General features: G+C 49.2%; 2 protein-coding genes across 2 annotated transcripts; one reads left to right on the top strand and one right to left on the bottom strand.

Moving 5' to 3' along the window:
• Positions 1-5381: 5381 nt before the first annotated feature.
• DACRYDRAFT_112020 (uncharacterized protein) lies at positions 5382-6953 on the top strand (the record flags this gene model as incomplete). The annotated part of the gene is made up of 2 exons (XM_040769331.1): positions 5382-6085; positions 6650-6953. 2 exons carry the CDS (start codon positions 5382-5384, stop codon positions 6951-6953), a joined length of 1008 nt encoding a protein of 335 aa, XP_040623953.1.
• A 3199-nt stretch (positions 6954-10152) lies between these two features.
• Positions 10153-11873, bottom strand: DACRYDRAFT_59586 (MFS general substrate transporter; the record flags this gene model as incomplete). Its single annotated transcript, XM_040775571.1, has 6 exons — positions 10153-10777; positions 10828-11148; positions 11197-11379; positions 11432-11553; positions 11612-11736; positions 11786-11873. 6 exons carry the CDS (start codon positions 11871-11873, stop codon positions 10153-10155), a joined length of 1464 nt encoding a protein of 487 aa, XP_040623952.1.
• Between the last annotated feature and the right edge of the window lie 632 nt (positions 11874-12505).

The raw sequence follows: 12505 nt of genomic DNA, 5'->3' as shown, positions 1-12505 counted from the left end.
AGCTTGTCCTATTGATGGCAGGCCAAAGCCACCCTTGCCTGGGGGTAGTCTGTCTTGTTACTTATGTAACAAGACAGGCCATTGGGCAAACATTTGCCCACTACATAAGAGTGTGCATCACACCACACACAAAGTGGTGGAGGATGATGACATCCTGAATGATGATGGTGTTTATGCCATACTCACTGGGATGCCCCCAGAAGAGAAGGAAGAGGACAATTGTCCTGCTGAGGAATTTGGTCTATATGACCTATTTGATGAAGTTGCTGATTATCCTCTGGTGGAGGATTTGGCCAATATCAAAGATATTGATGCCATCAATGAGGATGACAGTAAACCTGTAAGTGTGCAGGTCATGTCAATTAAGCCTTTTGGCTTAACAATGGTTCGAGCTGCACCAGCTCAGACAAAATTTGCCACCGCAAAGATGGTGAAGCTGGAAATATGGCAAAGGGACAGTACTGTCCGCTTAGGTAGAGGCCAACCTCTATGGGATGAGACAGCTGCCTCTCCCATTGAATGCTATATCAGCATTGCTGGTTTCCCAGCATTTACCTTGCTGGATAGTGGGGCAGAGATTGATACAATCTCCACAGACTTTGTCTGAGCCCATGGCTTGGAATACATGAAGCTCAAGTGCCCCATTGCCCTGCAACAGATGAGCAGGGGAAGCCATACTGTGATACAGTACAGTATCAATGCCAAAGTTGACATTGAAGATTGAGTAGTCAAGCACTATTTCGACATTGTCAACACTGACAAATACCAAGTAATACTTGGTATGCCCTTCAGTAAGAAGTTTGAGATCATGCTAGATCTCAGAGGGAAAGATCTCCAATTTGGGGGACCTCAAGGTAGATGGATTGCCTCAGGAGAGGCATTGTCCCATGGGATATAGAATAGTATCCCTAAAAAGGACTTGTCCCCTCTTAAAGAGGCAAAATGTCCCAAAATGCTGGTGTGAAATGAGTGCTCACAGTGCGAACACCCAGGACAAAAAACCCAGTGGTTGCTGGGGAAGGTCTACATTCCTATTCTGAGGAAATGCTTGCCGGCATAAGGGAGGGCCTTATGTCTGAAATAGAGGATCTCATGGGTGAGATCCCACAAAAGATTCCCCCTCTGTGGAGGGTAAATCATCATATCAATTTGATTGATGATAAGGCTGTTTATAGGACTAAATGTCCTGCTTGCCCTGAAGTGCACAGGGATGAGCTTCACAAGAAGACTCAGTGATGGGTACCAGCACAGATGCAACAGGCATTGCCTGTGTTGTGTCAAAGCATAACGGTTGCTTGCAAATGACCATGGACTGTCAAGAGAGAAACTTGAATATGGTGAAGGATATTACACTGATGCCAGACCAGGATGAGATCCATAGATGGGTTGCAAAACACCCATTTCAATCCAAGTTGGATCTTCAAAACACATTTGAAATGCTTCAAGTGCATCCAGATGACATCTGGAAGACTGCATTCCAGAACCCATTTGGAATGCTCCTGAGCCAAGTAGGCCAACAGGAAGATTGTAATCTCCCAGCATCATTTTAATGAATGATGATGGACATCCTACAGGAGCATTGGATGCATAAGGTAGTATGCTACCTTGATGACATTTTTGTCATGGGCTCTACACTGTATGAGGCCCTCACAAATTTAAGGATTGTATTTGCAATCCTTAGAGAGCAGAAGCTCTACTTATCTCCAGATAAGGTTGACTTGCTGTCAAGCAGCATAGAGTTTCTAGGACACAAGATCACCAATGATGGTGTGGATGCAGACAATGATAAGATGTCCATGATTAGGAATGCTAAGTTTCCTACAGATGCCAAAGGAATGCAATGCTTCCTTGGTATGGTAATGTATCTGGCACCTTATTTGCCAGACATAGCCAGATATACTGGCCTGTTGTCAGCATTGACACACTCTAATAGGAGCTACAATGTCACTCCTATGCACGAAAAGTGCTTCAAGAGCATAATTGCCCTAGCAATGGACTGCCCAGTCCTGAAGCCCATTGTTCCCAAGAATGGGATTCCAGTCTTCATCATATGTGATGCATCTACCAGTGGGGTAGGTTGTTATTATGGCCAAGGGCCATCATGGGACAAGGTCCACCCAGCTGGATTTCATTCCAGGCGATTTACAGACGCCCAGATGTCATACTCGATGTACAAGCATGAGCTTCTGGCTGTGGTGGAGGCTCTCATCAAGTGGGAGAGCCAATTGATAGGTATCCCTATCACAATATGCATGGATCATTTGCCATTACAATACCTTCAATTGAAGGCAACTCTGGCTGGGGACAGAGTAATTTGCCAGCAGGAATACTTGCAGTGATTCAATATTGTAAAGATATTGTATGTCCCTGGAGAGAGGATAGTGGACTGGATGTCATGCTTGGCAAGCTTGTCTGAGCCAGTACTAGCTGATGCGCTAGTGGACAAACAGTACAATACTCTTTCGGATGCTCGAGTTGCCAAGTTGCAACCAGAAGTTGCTGTTTGTCAGATGATGACTTGCTTCAAAGGCACAAAAGTGTCCCCACAAGAATGGGTAGTACCCAATACTCCTTTGCCTGCTCACAAGGCAAAAGTACCTCATCACCCTCATGGATGAGTCAAACAGTGAGTTGAGCAGAGTGCTGAACTCAATGGTGTTTATACTGACCATGCTGATGTGGTAGCATCCATTACTACTGCTGCAGGAGCCAGTGCAGAGATTATTCAGGTGGAGCCTGACTTTCTAGTGCTGGCCCCTGCAGGGGAAGTAACAATGCTACCCAGTGTTGGGTCTGCCAATTGCAGTGACAAACCATTACAGTTCCAGCCACATGGACAGCTTGCTCTGTTACAACAATCAAACATGCTTATCAAGCAGATGCCTTCTACCAGAAGACATTGGCAACTTTGCCAGGTTTGAAGATGTGGTTCATTGAAAATGAACTTCTGTTCATTCAACACCCTCAGCGTGGTATTGCTTTGTATGTGCCTATTGGGCAATACAAAGGGCAAGCAATATGGTTGCTCATTTCAGCTAGCGCTCACATTAGCATTGGCCACTATGGCAATAGGAAGACAGTTGCCTTCCGAAAACACCAATTCTGGTGGTATAGCATGGGTAAAGATGCAAAACATCTTTGCAAATCATGTCTGTGTTGCCAGATGGCAAAAGACAGCACAGAGAAGCCTAGCAGACTTCTCCATTCACTTGAACTCCCTGGAGCTCCTTGGAGCTCCATCACCATGGACTTTATGGGTCCTCTCCCTCTGTCCGAGGGATATGATTACCTCTTGGTAATCATTTGTTGCCTTATGGCTATGGTACACTTAGTACCACTGCTTACAATGTCATCTTCTGTGGATGTCACTCGGATATTTGTACAAGAGGTCATACATTTGCATGGCCTTCCAGCTAGCATAGTCTCAGACAAAGACTCAAAATTTACTGCCATGTTTTGGCAGGCACTGCATAAGCAGATGGGCACAACATTATTGATGTTGACTGCATTCCACCTGCAAAGGGATGGAATGACTGAGTGTATGATATGCTCAGTAAGTCAAATGCTGCACATAACAGTGGCAGATGACCAGTCAGACTGGTGCTCATGTTTACCTATGGTAGAATATGCAATTAGTGCTAGTGTTTCGGCAAGCACAGGTTTCAGTCTGTTCAAAGTGAATTATGGACATCTTCCATCATTGACATGCCTGGTCAAACACTCTGAATGGGAGTATCAAGGCATGGACTGATTTGTGCATGAGGCACAATATGTGGTCCATATTGCAACAGATGCAATAATAGAAGCCCATGTTGACCAGGCTTTCCATGCAAACAAGTGTAGACAGGCTTTGCCTGTATATGAGAAAGGAGACTTAGTCTTCCTTTCTACTTGTAACTTGGTGATTCCCAAGAATTGTGTGGTTAAGCTTATGCCCTGATTTGTGGGGCCCTTTCTCATTGAGAAAGTTACAGACATGGGTAATTGTCTGTTAGCCCTCTCAGAGAGCATGCAACAATGTGGAATACATCCTGTATTCCACACTAGCCTGTTATGGCCTTACATCCATGGAGACAATTGACTCTTCCCAGGAAGAGATCTGGACACCATATTCAGTGATGCTCCAGATGGAGAGCAGTTTGTTGAGCTGATTGACAATCATTGTTGGCAACAATGAAAATTAGAATTTCATTTTGTTTGGTCTGATGGTGACCAAGCTTGGGAGTCTGCCCAAAAGGCAGATCATTTCACCCAATTGGATGAATACCTTGAACTTCAAGGTGTGACAATGCCTGAGGACCTCCCTAAAAGGGTAGCCCTAAGGCCCTGAGTCATTGTCAGACCACATGCTCTGACAATGAAAGGCCCATGGCCTTCCTTTTCCGCAATCATGGCAACAGAGCATCAGTGGAAGCAATTCCACAAATTTTGGGCAGTGCAAAGGCCACTGAGGAGAATTTGCTCCTCTCCCTCTTACCACCACCTTCTCCACTCCCCCAGGTGGTTCAAACACATATCTTTCTTTTGTGCTCATCCAGCACCTTGTCTCTTGCACTATCTAGTGCATTAGCTTTGCTTGAAGCTATTATGGTGTCTGACCCAGATAAGTCTTCATCCCTCCTGCAGATGATGAGGAGATGATGGAAGCCCTTCTGTCCATCCCTCCCCCCACCACTCTGCCTATGGCAGAACCTGTGTCTGCCATACTCCCCATACCTGCTGCAGTGGTCCAGACAGTCATGTCTGCCCCTGCCCCTCCTCTTTGTGTCTCTGATGCTCTCCATCCATTGGTTGTTCACATGACCAATGCACCATCCTCTGCCCCCATACAGGGTGAAAGCTCTGGCTCCCCAGCAGCCGTTTTGGCTCCCCCAGGGCCTCCCATTCCCCTTCCTTGGGACAGGGCCCACAATGACAATGTTGCCTCCAGCAGCTATCAACATCATGCCCATCAGGGCAAGCATTATAGTTCTTCCAATGACTATTATGGTGACATCTCCCCCTGGAGGTCCAAGGACGAGTACTTGCATCCCCCCACTCTGGATTTTGCTCATGGGTTGAGCGACACACGTTACTGCGACTCGTGCATGGAAGGTTGGGAGCCATATCCATGGCTTGCACTCCATCTGACACAGAATGTGGAATTGGCCATTTGTGGCCAAGAACAGCTTGCTGACAAGCTGGTATATAATTGTGTCAAGTTATGAGATGCAGAGCAGGAGCTCGATTGCCTTTGGGGTGAGTGTGAGGAACATGCAGATGAGATTCATAATCTCAAGCATGATTTTGAATCACGGATTGCTTGTCTGGAGGACTCCCTCAAGACAAGCAACAAAAATCTCACTCATTCTCTCAATGAGAATGCTTGCATGTTGTCCAGGATGGACAAAGCCCAGCAGTTCCTCTCAAACACACACAATATGCTCCTCCGTGCTCAGAGAGATGCAGAGATCCAGGGTTCCCATTATTGGGATGAGAGCAACACTCTCACTGACAAGATCAGTTGTCTGAAAGAGGACGTCTCTTGCTATCACATCAAACGAGATGAACATTGTTCTGAGAATGATCAGCTGAAGGGCAAGCTGTCCGCTTTGAACAGTGCCCTTCCCCCTCCCCCTCCCTGCACTCCTCTCCCTTCTGCTGCTTGCAAGGCAGCTCCCCCTTCTGCCTCTCATGAGGCAGACAAATTGTATGATGTCCTGATGGACATCAGCCCCATCAAGGAGGCCCTAGTGGCTGCCCTGACAACCTCCACTGTTGCAAAGGTCTCGACCATTGTGAGGGTTCCTCCTGTCGTGAAGGCCTCTGCCATTGCCCTCAGTAAATGTCCCACAGTGGATGAGCTCCCATCTGCACACCCACAGAAGATGCAGTCTCTTGTGACTGCCATGTCCTCCTCCTGCATCTCTGCTGTCAGCAAGACGTACAGCACAGTGGTTGCCAGCTTGTCTGGCAAATCATCCAGTCAAAAGGATGAGACAACGTACACCTTGCTGCCACAGTTTGCCCCTATGGGCATAGCAATTACTGGCAGTAAATGCCTGCCACATGGCCTCCCTCCTTATGATAAGGAGAAGCCATGGGAGTACATCTTAACTCCCAGACACTTAGGTGCTATTCATGAGCATGATCCACCTTGCTGGGCGAGGTGCATGGAGACAGCAGATGCCTACTGGGCAGTCTGGCCCCATTATGGGCCCCAATTTGGACTACTGTGGTCCAAGTATAACAAGATGATCAGTCAAATTGGGACCAAAATAAACCCCCACACAAATAAGGGGGCAGGTGTTCATTGCTCATGGGATGGATGTTATTACATCCCTGACCTCCATCTATGGAATTTCTTGAAAGATCATTGTCCTCACAATGATAACAAATTATTTGTTTGCAGAGATGCAAATGTGTTCTACGAGGTCTGCACAGACCTCTTCTCCTCTGAAGATCACTTCAAGGACCTTGCCCATGTGGCAAAAATCCCCAAGCTCCCTGTGCCCCATTGGAGCACATCTGTGCACTTCCAGTGTGTGCTTTGCATTGTCGATGGCCAGCACACCTGGGACATCATTGCCATCACACATGAGTTTGCAGCCAGTGGGCTGCAAGGAGGAAAACTAGCCACATGGGTCGGCTATTTTGGCTGAAGGGCCAGGAAGGCACAGCATGTTGGCAGCTCCTTCCATGAGCACATCCTCAACAAGGATGCAGCAAAGGCACTTCTGGCCTTTGACAGCCAGAACAACTCGCTCTGGACGCAGGTTTATCAATCTGCAATTGTTCCACCTCCCCAGGCAGACCTCCCTCCCTTGGGCTTGAAACTGGAAGGTTTCCTCTGGAGCGATGAATGCACACCTGCTATTGCAGGGCCATTGCATGTTGACGTCCCTTCTGAGAAGGACATCTCAATTATGGTTCTGATGACTGTGACAGATATGATGAAGGTCTCTAAGTTGTAGCCTCCTCCTCTTTGAAGTGGGGGGGGGGGGGTTAAGGGATATGTAGATATCCCCATACTTACCATATATGGTAACACTGCCTCTAGGGCAATCAGATTGTCTGATGGAGTTACACATAGTGGGTGGCTGTAGGCCACCCTTTTCTCTACCTCTCTTTAGTACCTACTAGTTAGTAATACATTGGTTCAATGTATCTATTTGGGAGCAAAAGGGCATAGTAAGCCCTTTCACACAGCTCAAATAGCCCATCTAGATCCAGAAAGAATGGAAGAGACAGACAAGACTGTATGAATTAATTTCCCATGTCAGAAGAAAAGACGCTGATTAGCAATGAATATTGTGCACAGGAGCACCATAAAGAACAAATGAGAGGGTCATCACTTGATAAACGAGAATGTCATGGAAGCTTATGTAAGCCTGTCCTTTACTCTCTCCTCGGTTTTGCCGAGTTTATTACCTGCATCGTACGAGCTGGCAACACTGTACGGTCTTCCGATTTAATTTGACTGTTGTCAAACGGGCAATGCTTTGCACATCTCCGGGTTGGCCTAATGAAGACAGGCTGTACGTAAGGCGAGACCTTTGTATAATATGGGACAGTCTGGTAACCATTAATATATTGTATGCGTCAAGATCAGCAGCACCCGGACGGACAAAATTGTCTGCCGTTTGATGCCGATCAATATATACTCCACGGTACAGTACTATGGAGCCTCGCAAACTGGGATCTCACACCGCATACACATCGCTTTCGCAAGCATTCAAGTCCCCGGCGCTCGCCACCAGAAGCGAATCACGTTGGTGGAGGATATGTCAAGGGGTTGGAACGGCACAAGACACCTTCAGGACCAGGTTGGGCCTGGGTCTGGTGTTCACGCCTTTTGGCCCCAGAGTTAGGTTGTAACCTGGACATATTCACTGCGGATCTGCTGGACGAGACCTCGCTGCACGTGGTCTGCGGTCGGCCAAACCGGCCAAACGAACTGGAACAACTCCGATGGCGAGCTCCCCAGGCGCTTGGTTCGCCATCAATAGTGCCATTCTCTGTCACCATCGATGAAGGGCGATGCAATGTCACCAGTCTTACTGTACGCTACAGAATGGATGATGGACCAGAACAGCAAGCGATCGCAAGCGGAGCGAAGGTACAAGTGACCCAACTATCGCCCTGCACAATGCAGGTCACTTTTGCCGAGTGGCACAAGCCGTTTGTTATCCATTTCCAGTTGACGGTCGCAAGGCTAAGACACGGATTGCTCGCAAATCCGGCTATATTGAGGTATGCGTGCACAGCTATTGAGAGTTGTCACTGATCGACCCCCTCAGGTCGAATTCCTGTGTCTGACTCTCTCCAGGAACCCCGTAGTGTGCCGCCTGGTACCTACGTGATGAACAGCTTCCCATTGCTGTTGTGTCTACCCCAGAAAGTTCCCATACGTTGGAATATTCATCGACTCACCCTGGAACGGCTTCCCGTCTTGAGGCTTTCTACGAACAGCGAGATTGATTGGATGCAAACTTATCTCTCTCTCGCCTTTTCCGATCGCGAACGTGCCATTTTAAAGCCAATAGCCTGCCCCCGTGATCGCATGGAGACAACCCTCGCTCAGGTGAATACAACCCTGCACGCTCTGTTCGAAACAATCTTGAAGTCAAGTTCTTCCAGAGTACTCACGCTGACAGATCCTGCACGAGGCAGCAGCTACGTGCTTATCTTCCTCAACCATGTACGCCTCGATCTAGCTGCCCATACTCTTGTGGCTGACACTTGCATTATGCCACTCTCTCTATCCTTGGTGGACAGACTGAAACCCCACTTACGGAATGTAGGGCCTATAATGGATGGAGATGAGCTCGCGGCATGGAAGTCTCTTCTTGTGATCTTCGTCGAGCGCTGCCGTGCCAACCCTCTTGTGAGTACGTGCGCGATGGTAAGGTACCGCTGGCAGCCGAGTAGGACGCGCGTCCCCTCTGCACGTGTGGAAACGGCCTTGCCCTGGGATCGCTTAGCAATTCTCTTTGGAAGGATTTGGCTTCTCATGTGACGCGGGCTACTATCTCCCCTCTATTGCGGTTCCGTGGCGCGAACCTGTGGCCGCCGCAATGGAGTGATTAGACCTATTCCACGAGTTTGATCAACAGATCCCAGCCAAACGCACCAGTATTCCTGGAGGACAAGCGTGGGATACTCCCATGGCTCAGATAAGCCAACCTTGCTTAGATGCAGCCGGTGCAAGGTGGTCAGCTACTGTGACGCCAACTGCCAGGAGGCAGCTTGGAAGACCCACAAAGCCGAATGTCGGGCTAGGTGAGTGGTTCGAAAGCAACATGACTGCCACGAATCTTGAAGATCAGGAGGTCCAGCGGGAGTACCGCCCTCTGTGGTTGTCCTAATCTTCGACATTCTGTTGCGATGGTGTTGCGTAGGACAATGTCCCATCTTAGAAGGTACTAGTATTCCGCAAGGAACGAAGACTTGCGTATCGTGGCTAGTAGTCAGATCACGAGTAAGCAGACATCAATTTTCAACTTGTTTTATGTCTGACATGTTCTCTCTTCGGGACGTTGTAGACAACAAGCGAGCACATCAAAAGTTTGTCGTCTACCCACGACGGAGGGGATGTAGAGGGAGGTTGCAGTGGAAGGTAACCAATCGATGTCATCCTCAACAGTTGACCGCGGAGTATGATCTGTCCAACCTGACACGAGACAGGTGCATCACTCCTTCCACGATGGCGCTCGTCCATATCTGAGTCTCATGAAGAGCGTGGTCAGCACTTAGGATTTCGTCACATTGTAATAGTCAGCATATCACAAGAACGGTAATATTATTACATTTACAATTGGCGTTACATCGTTTTGGTTTAGCACCAAGTGCCCATTCGATGATCCAGTTGAGGAGCATCAGTTTCGAGGGCGGGGTTCAACCGAACATCCTACACGGACGTTCTGCTAGTCTTGTTCCTCTGCTGTATCATATACGAACCTAACGATATCCACGGCATTAAAAATTCGGCAATGTGGGCGAGCACGAAAATCAAATTAGACCCACAAATCCAAGGCGTTGTGCCCTATACAACCCCATAAAGACATTCTCAAGAAGACATCAAGTGGAGATCTTGTTTAGCCTCGACTCGGACGGTAAATACGCGTTTTCCAGTCAGCTGCATCTCATCGTCCACACCCCGCGGCCACGGTTCTACACAGGCTGAACAATAGCGTCCTCACTGGCTTCAGCTTCCTTCTCGTTCCCCTTCTCGGTCTCCAAGCTATCGACGCTGATGATCTCCTCCTTCAAGCCCATCTGGGAGACATCGTATCCATGGGCAATGAGGTATTCGCGGAAAGCGTGATCCTCCGCCTCCATGCCGTCATGCGAGATGGGACGGATGAGGAAGAAAGTGATGAGAGCGGAGAGGATAGCAAGCCCGGATCCGACCCAGAAGGGACCAGTGGCACCACGGTCTGGGTTCGTGCCGCCCTCGTTGAAAGCAGCGATCATGGGCGGGAATACCCAGGTACCAACGAAAGCCCCAATCTTGCCGACAGCAGCCGCAATGCCGTAAAACTGTCCGCGGAAGGCAGTCGGGCCGGATTTGGCAGCGAGGAGACCAAGGTTGTTGCCCGGTCCGAGCTCGCCGAAGGTCAGGAATAGACCGTACAGAACTGCAAAGCCGGCGATTTCACTAGGCTGGATGAGGTTCTTGTAGAATCCAGACATGAAGAAGCCAAAGATAGCCTGGAGGATAAGACCTAAGATCATGCAGTTCTTCGGTCCGAGGTAGTCAATGAGAAACGCTCCAACGACTGTGCCGGGAATGTAGCTGAAAGGAAGAGATGAGCAGAGGGAAACGGTACAGCGAACTCTACTCACAAGAGGTTAATAACGACGGACCACCCGAAGGACTGGTACAAATCCTGGTTTGCCTGGATGGTATTGACCACGGAGGAAGAGTAGATACCGAAAGGATAGGTGATGAAGTCGTAGATGAACCAGGTCAAGCAGATAGCGAGCAAGTTGCGCCAGTAGCGACGAATGGCGAGGCCGTAAGGCATCCGTGCGCGCTTCATGCTATCACGGGCATACCGGGCGGATTCCACCATCCGAAGACGCCAGAAAAAGACAGCGACGGCGGGGATCACACCGAGGCCAAGGGTGATGCGCCAGACGGTGTTGAGGTGATTCATTCCACAGCTGATTGGATGGTCAGTCGCGCATTAATGAGGAATGAAATAACCCTACATCCAGAGCAGGACGAGGGGAACAAAGGCGGCAACGACAAAGCCCCAGTCGATCATGGTGTTCGTCGCAAGGGCGAACCAGCGGTGCTGTGCGTTCTTGTTCACGCCGGGGCCTTCAGTTTGCTCAGAAGCAGCGACGGAACCACACGGGTACTCAGCGCCAATACCGATACCGAGAAAGAAGCTGCGCATGACTGTCAGATGAGATTCCAGGTGGGTTTGGAGGGGGGATGTACCGGTATGCGGAGAGGGCTGCAACCATTCCACCGACAGTCCCACCGCCGTACGCGCCGGCAGAGAGGGCCGAGAAGACAGCAACGATAGCGGTCGCGCTCATCATGCCTGCTTTGCGTCCGATCTACGAGAGAACGCTTAGTTTCGGTCGTCTGACATCCTGCAGGACTGGAGTGGCGAACCTTGTCACTGATGATACCAAAGGTTAGCATGCCCAAGACGGTGCCAGCAAAGATAAGCGAGTTGAGGACCTTGGTGAAGTTGGAGTTGGTGAGGTTGAAGTAGTCGGGGTAGACGGTCATGAGGACTAGGAAATCGTCATTGCGATGATAGGATGAGGCGAAGGATAGACGCACGCAAGTTCACGGCACCGACGACACCGTTGGCATAGCCGTCTGAGAAGAGAGCCGTACCGCAGGCGAAGATGAGGGACACCTGGGACATGCCCTTGACCACTTCGGCCTTGACAGCCTTGGGCTCTCCGATATCCATGTCTTCGACGTGTAGCGAGGTTGATGTCGTGTGAGTTATCCTAGAAAATGACAGGGGTCGTTAAAGTGCCAGAGGAGAGACCAGATAAGGACGTGACTGGACGCTGCTGGCAATTGGTGAACGCGCGAGCAAGAGCGATGGAGTTGCGGGTAGCGAACCACGGAGAAGTTGACCGCATGGAGCAGGTATTTAAGTACTTTCCGCCCCCTCCCCTTCTGGTCTGATCAGTCCTTGTTCCCCGGAGAGCGCGTCAGGACCCTCGAGGATCTCCCGGTACTTCTCGCCTGCTCCGGCGACATGATGGGTCGAAACACATGTTGGCTGGAGCACGTTGTTAGGGACGAGAACCGAATGTTGAATGGCGGCTATGAACAGAACCGGGTGGTACATTGGCGATATTCATTCGTTTTCATGTCAAACTGGTGGAGCGGGATGTTGGAACAATGAAAATCTGGACTGTATCGCCTTTAATAAAATTTATTTGTTAACTTTCGCACTCACTCCACCCGGTAAATACATCGAGTTTGTTACCGGACTTCTTTTAGTCGTCCGATTCTCAAGGGTGTGTTGTACAAATGACCCCT

The sequence above is a fragment of the Dacryopinax primogenitus genome (genome assembly GCF_000292625.1).
Source record: "Dacryopinax primogenitus strain DJM-731 SS1 chromosome Unknown DACRYscaffold_24, whole genome shotgun sequence".
Classification (NCBI taxonomy): Eukaryota; Fungi; Basidiomycota; class Dacrymycetes; order Dacrymycetales; family Dacrymycetaceae; genus Dacryopinax; species Dacryopinax primogenitus.
This window is presented reverse-complemented; position numbering and strand designations above follow the sequence as displayed.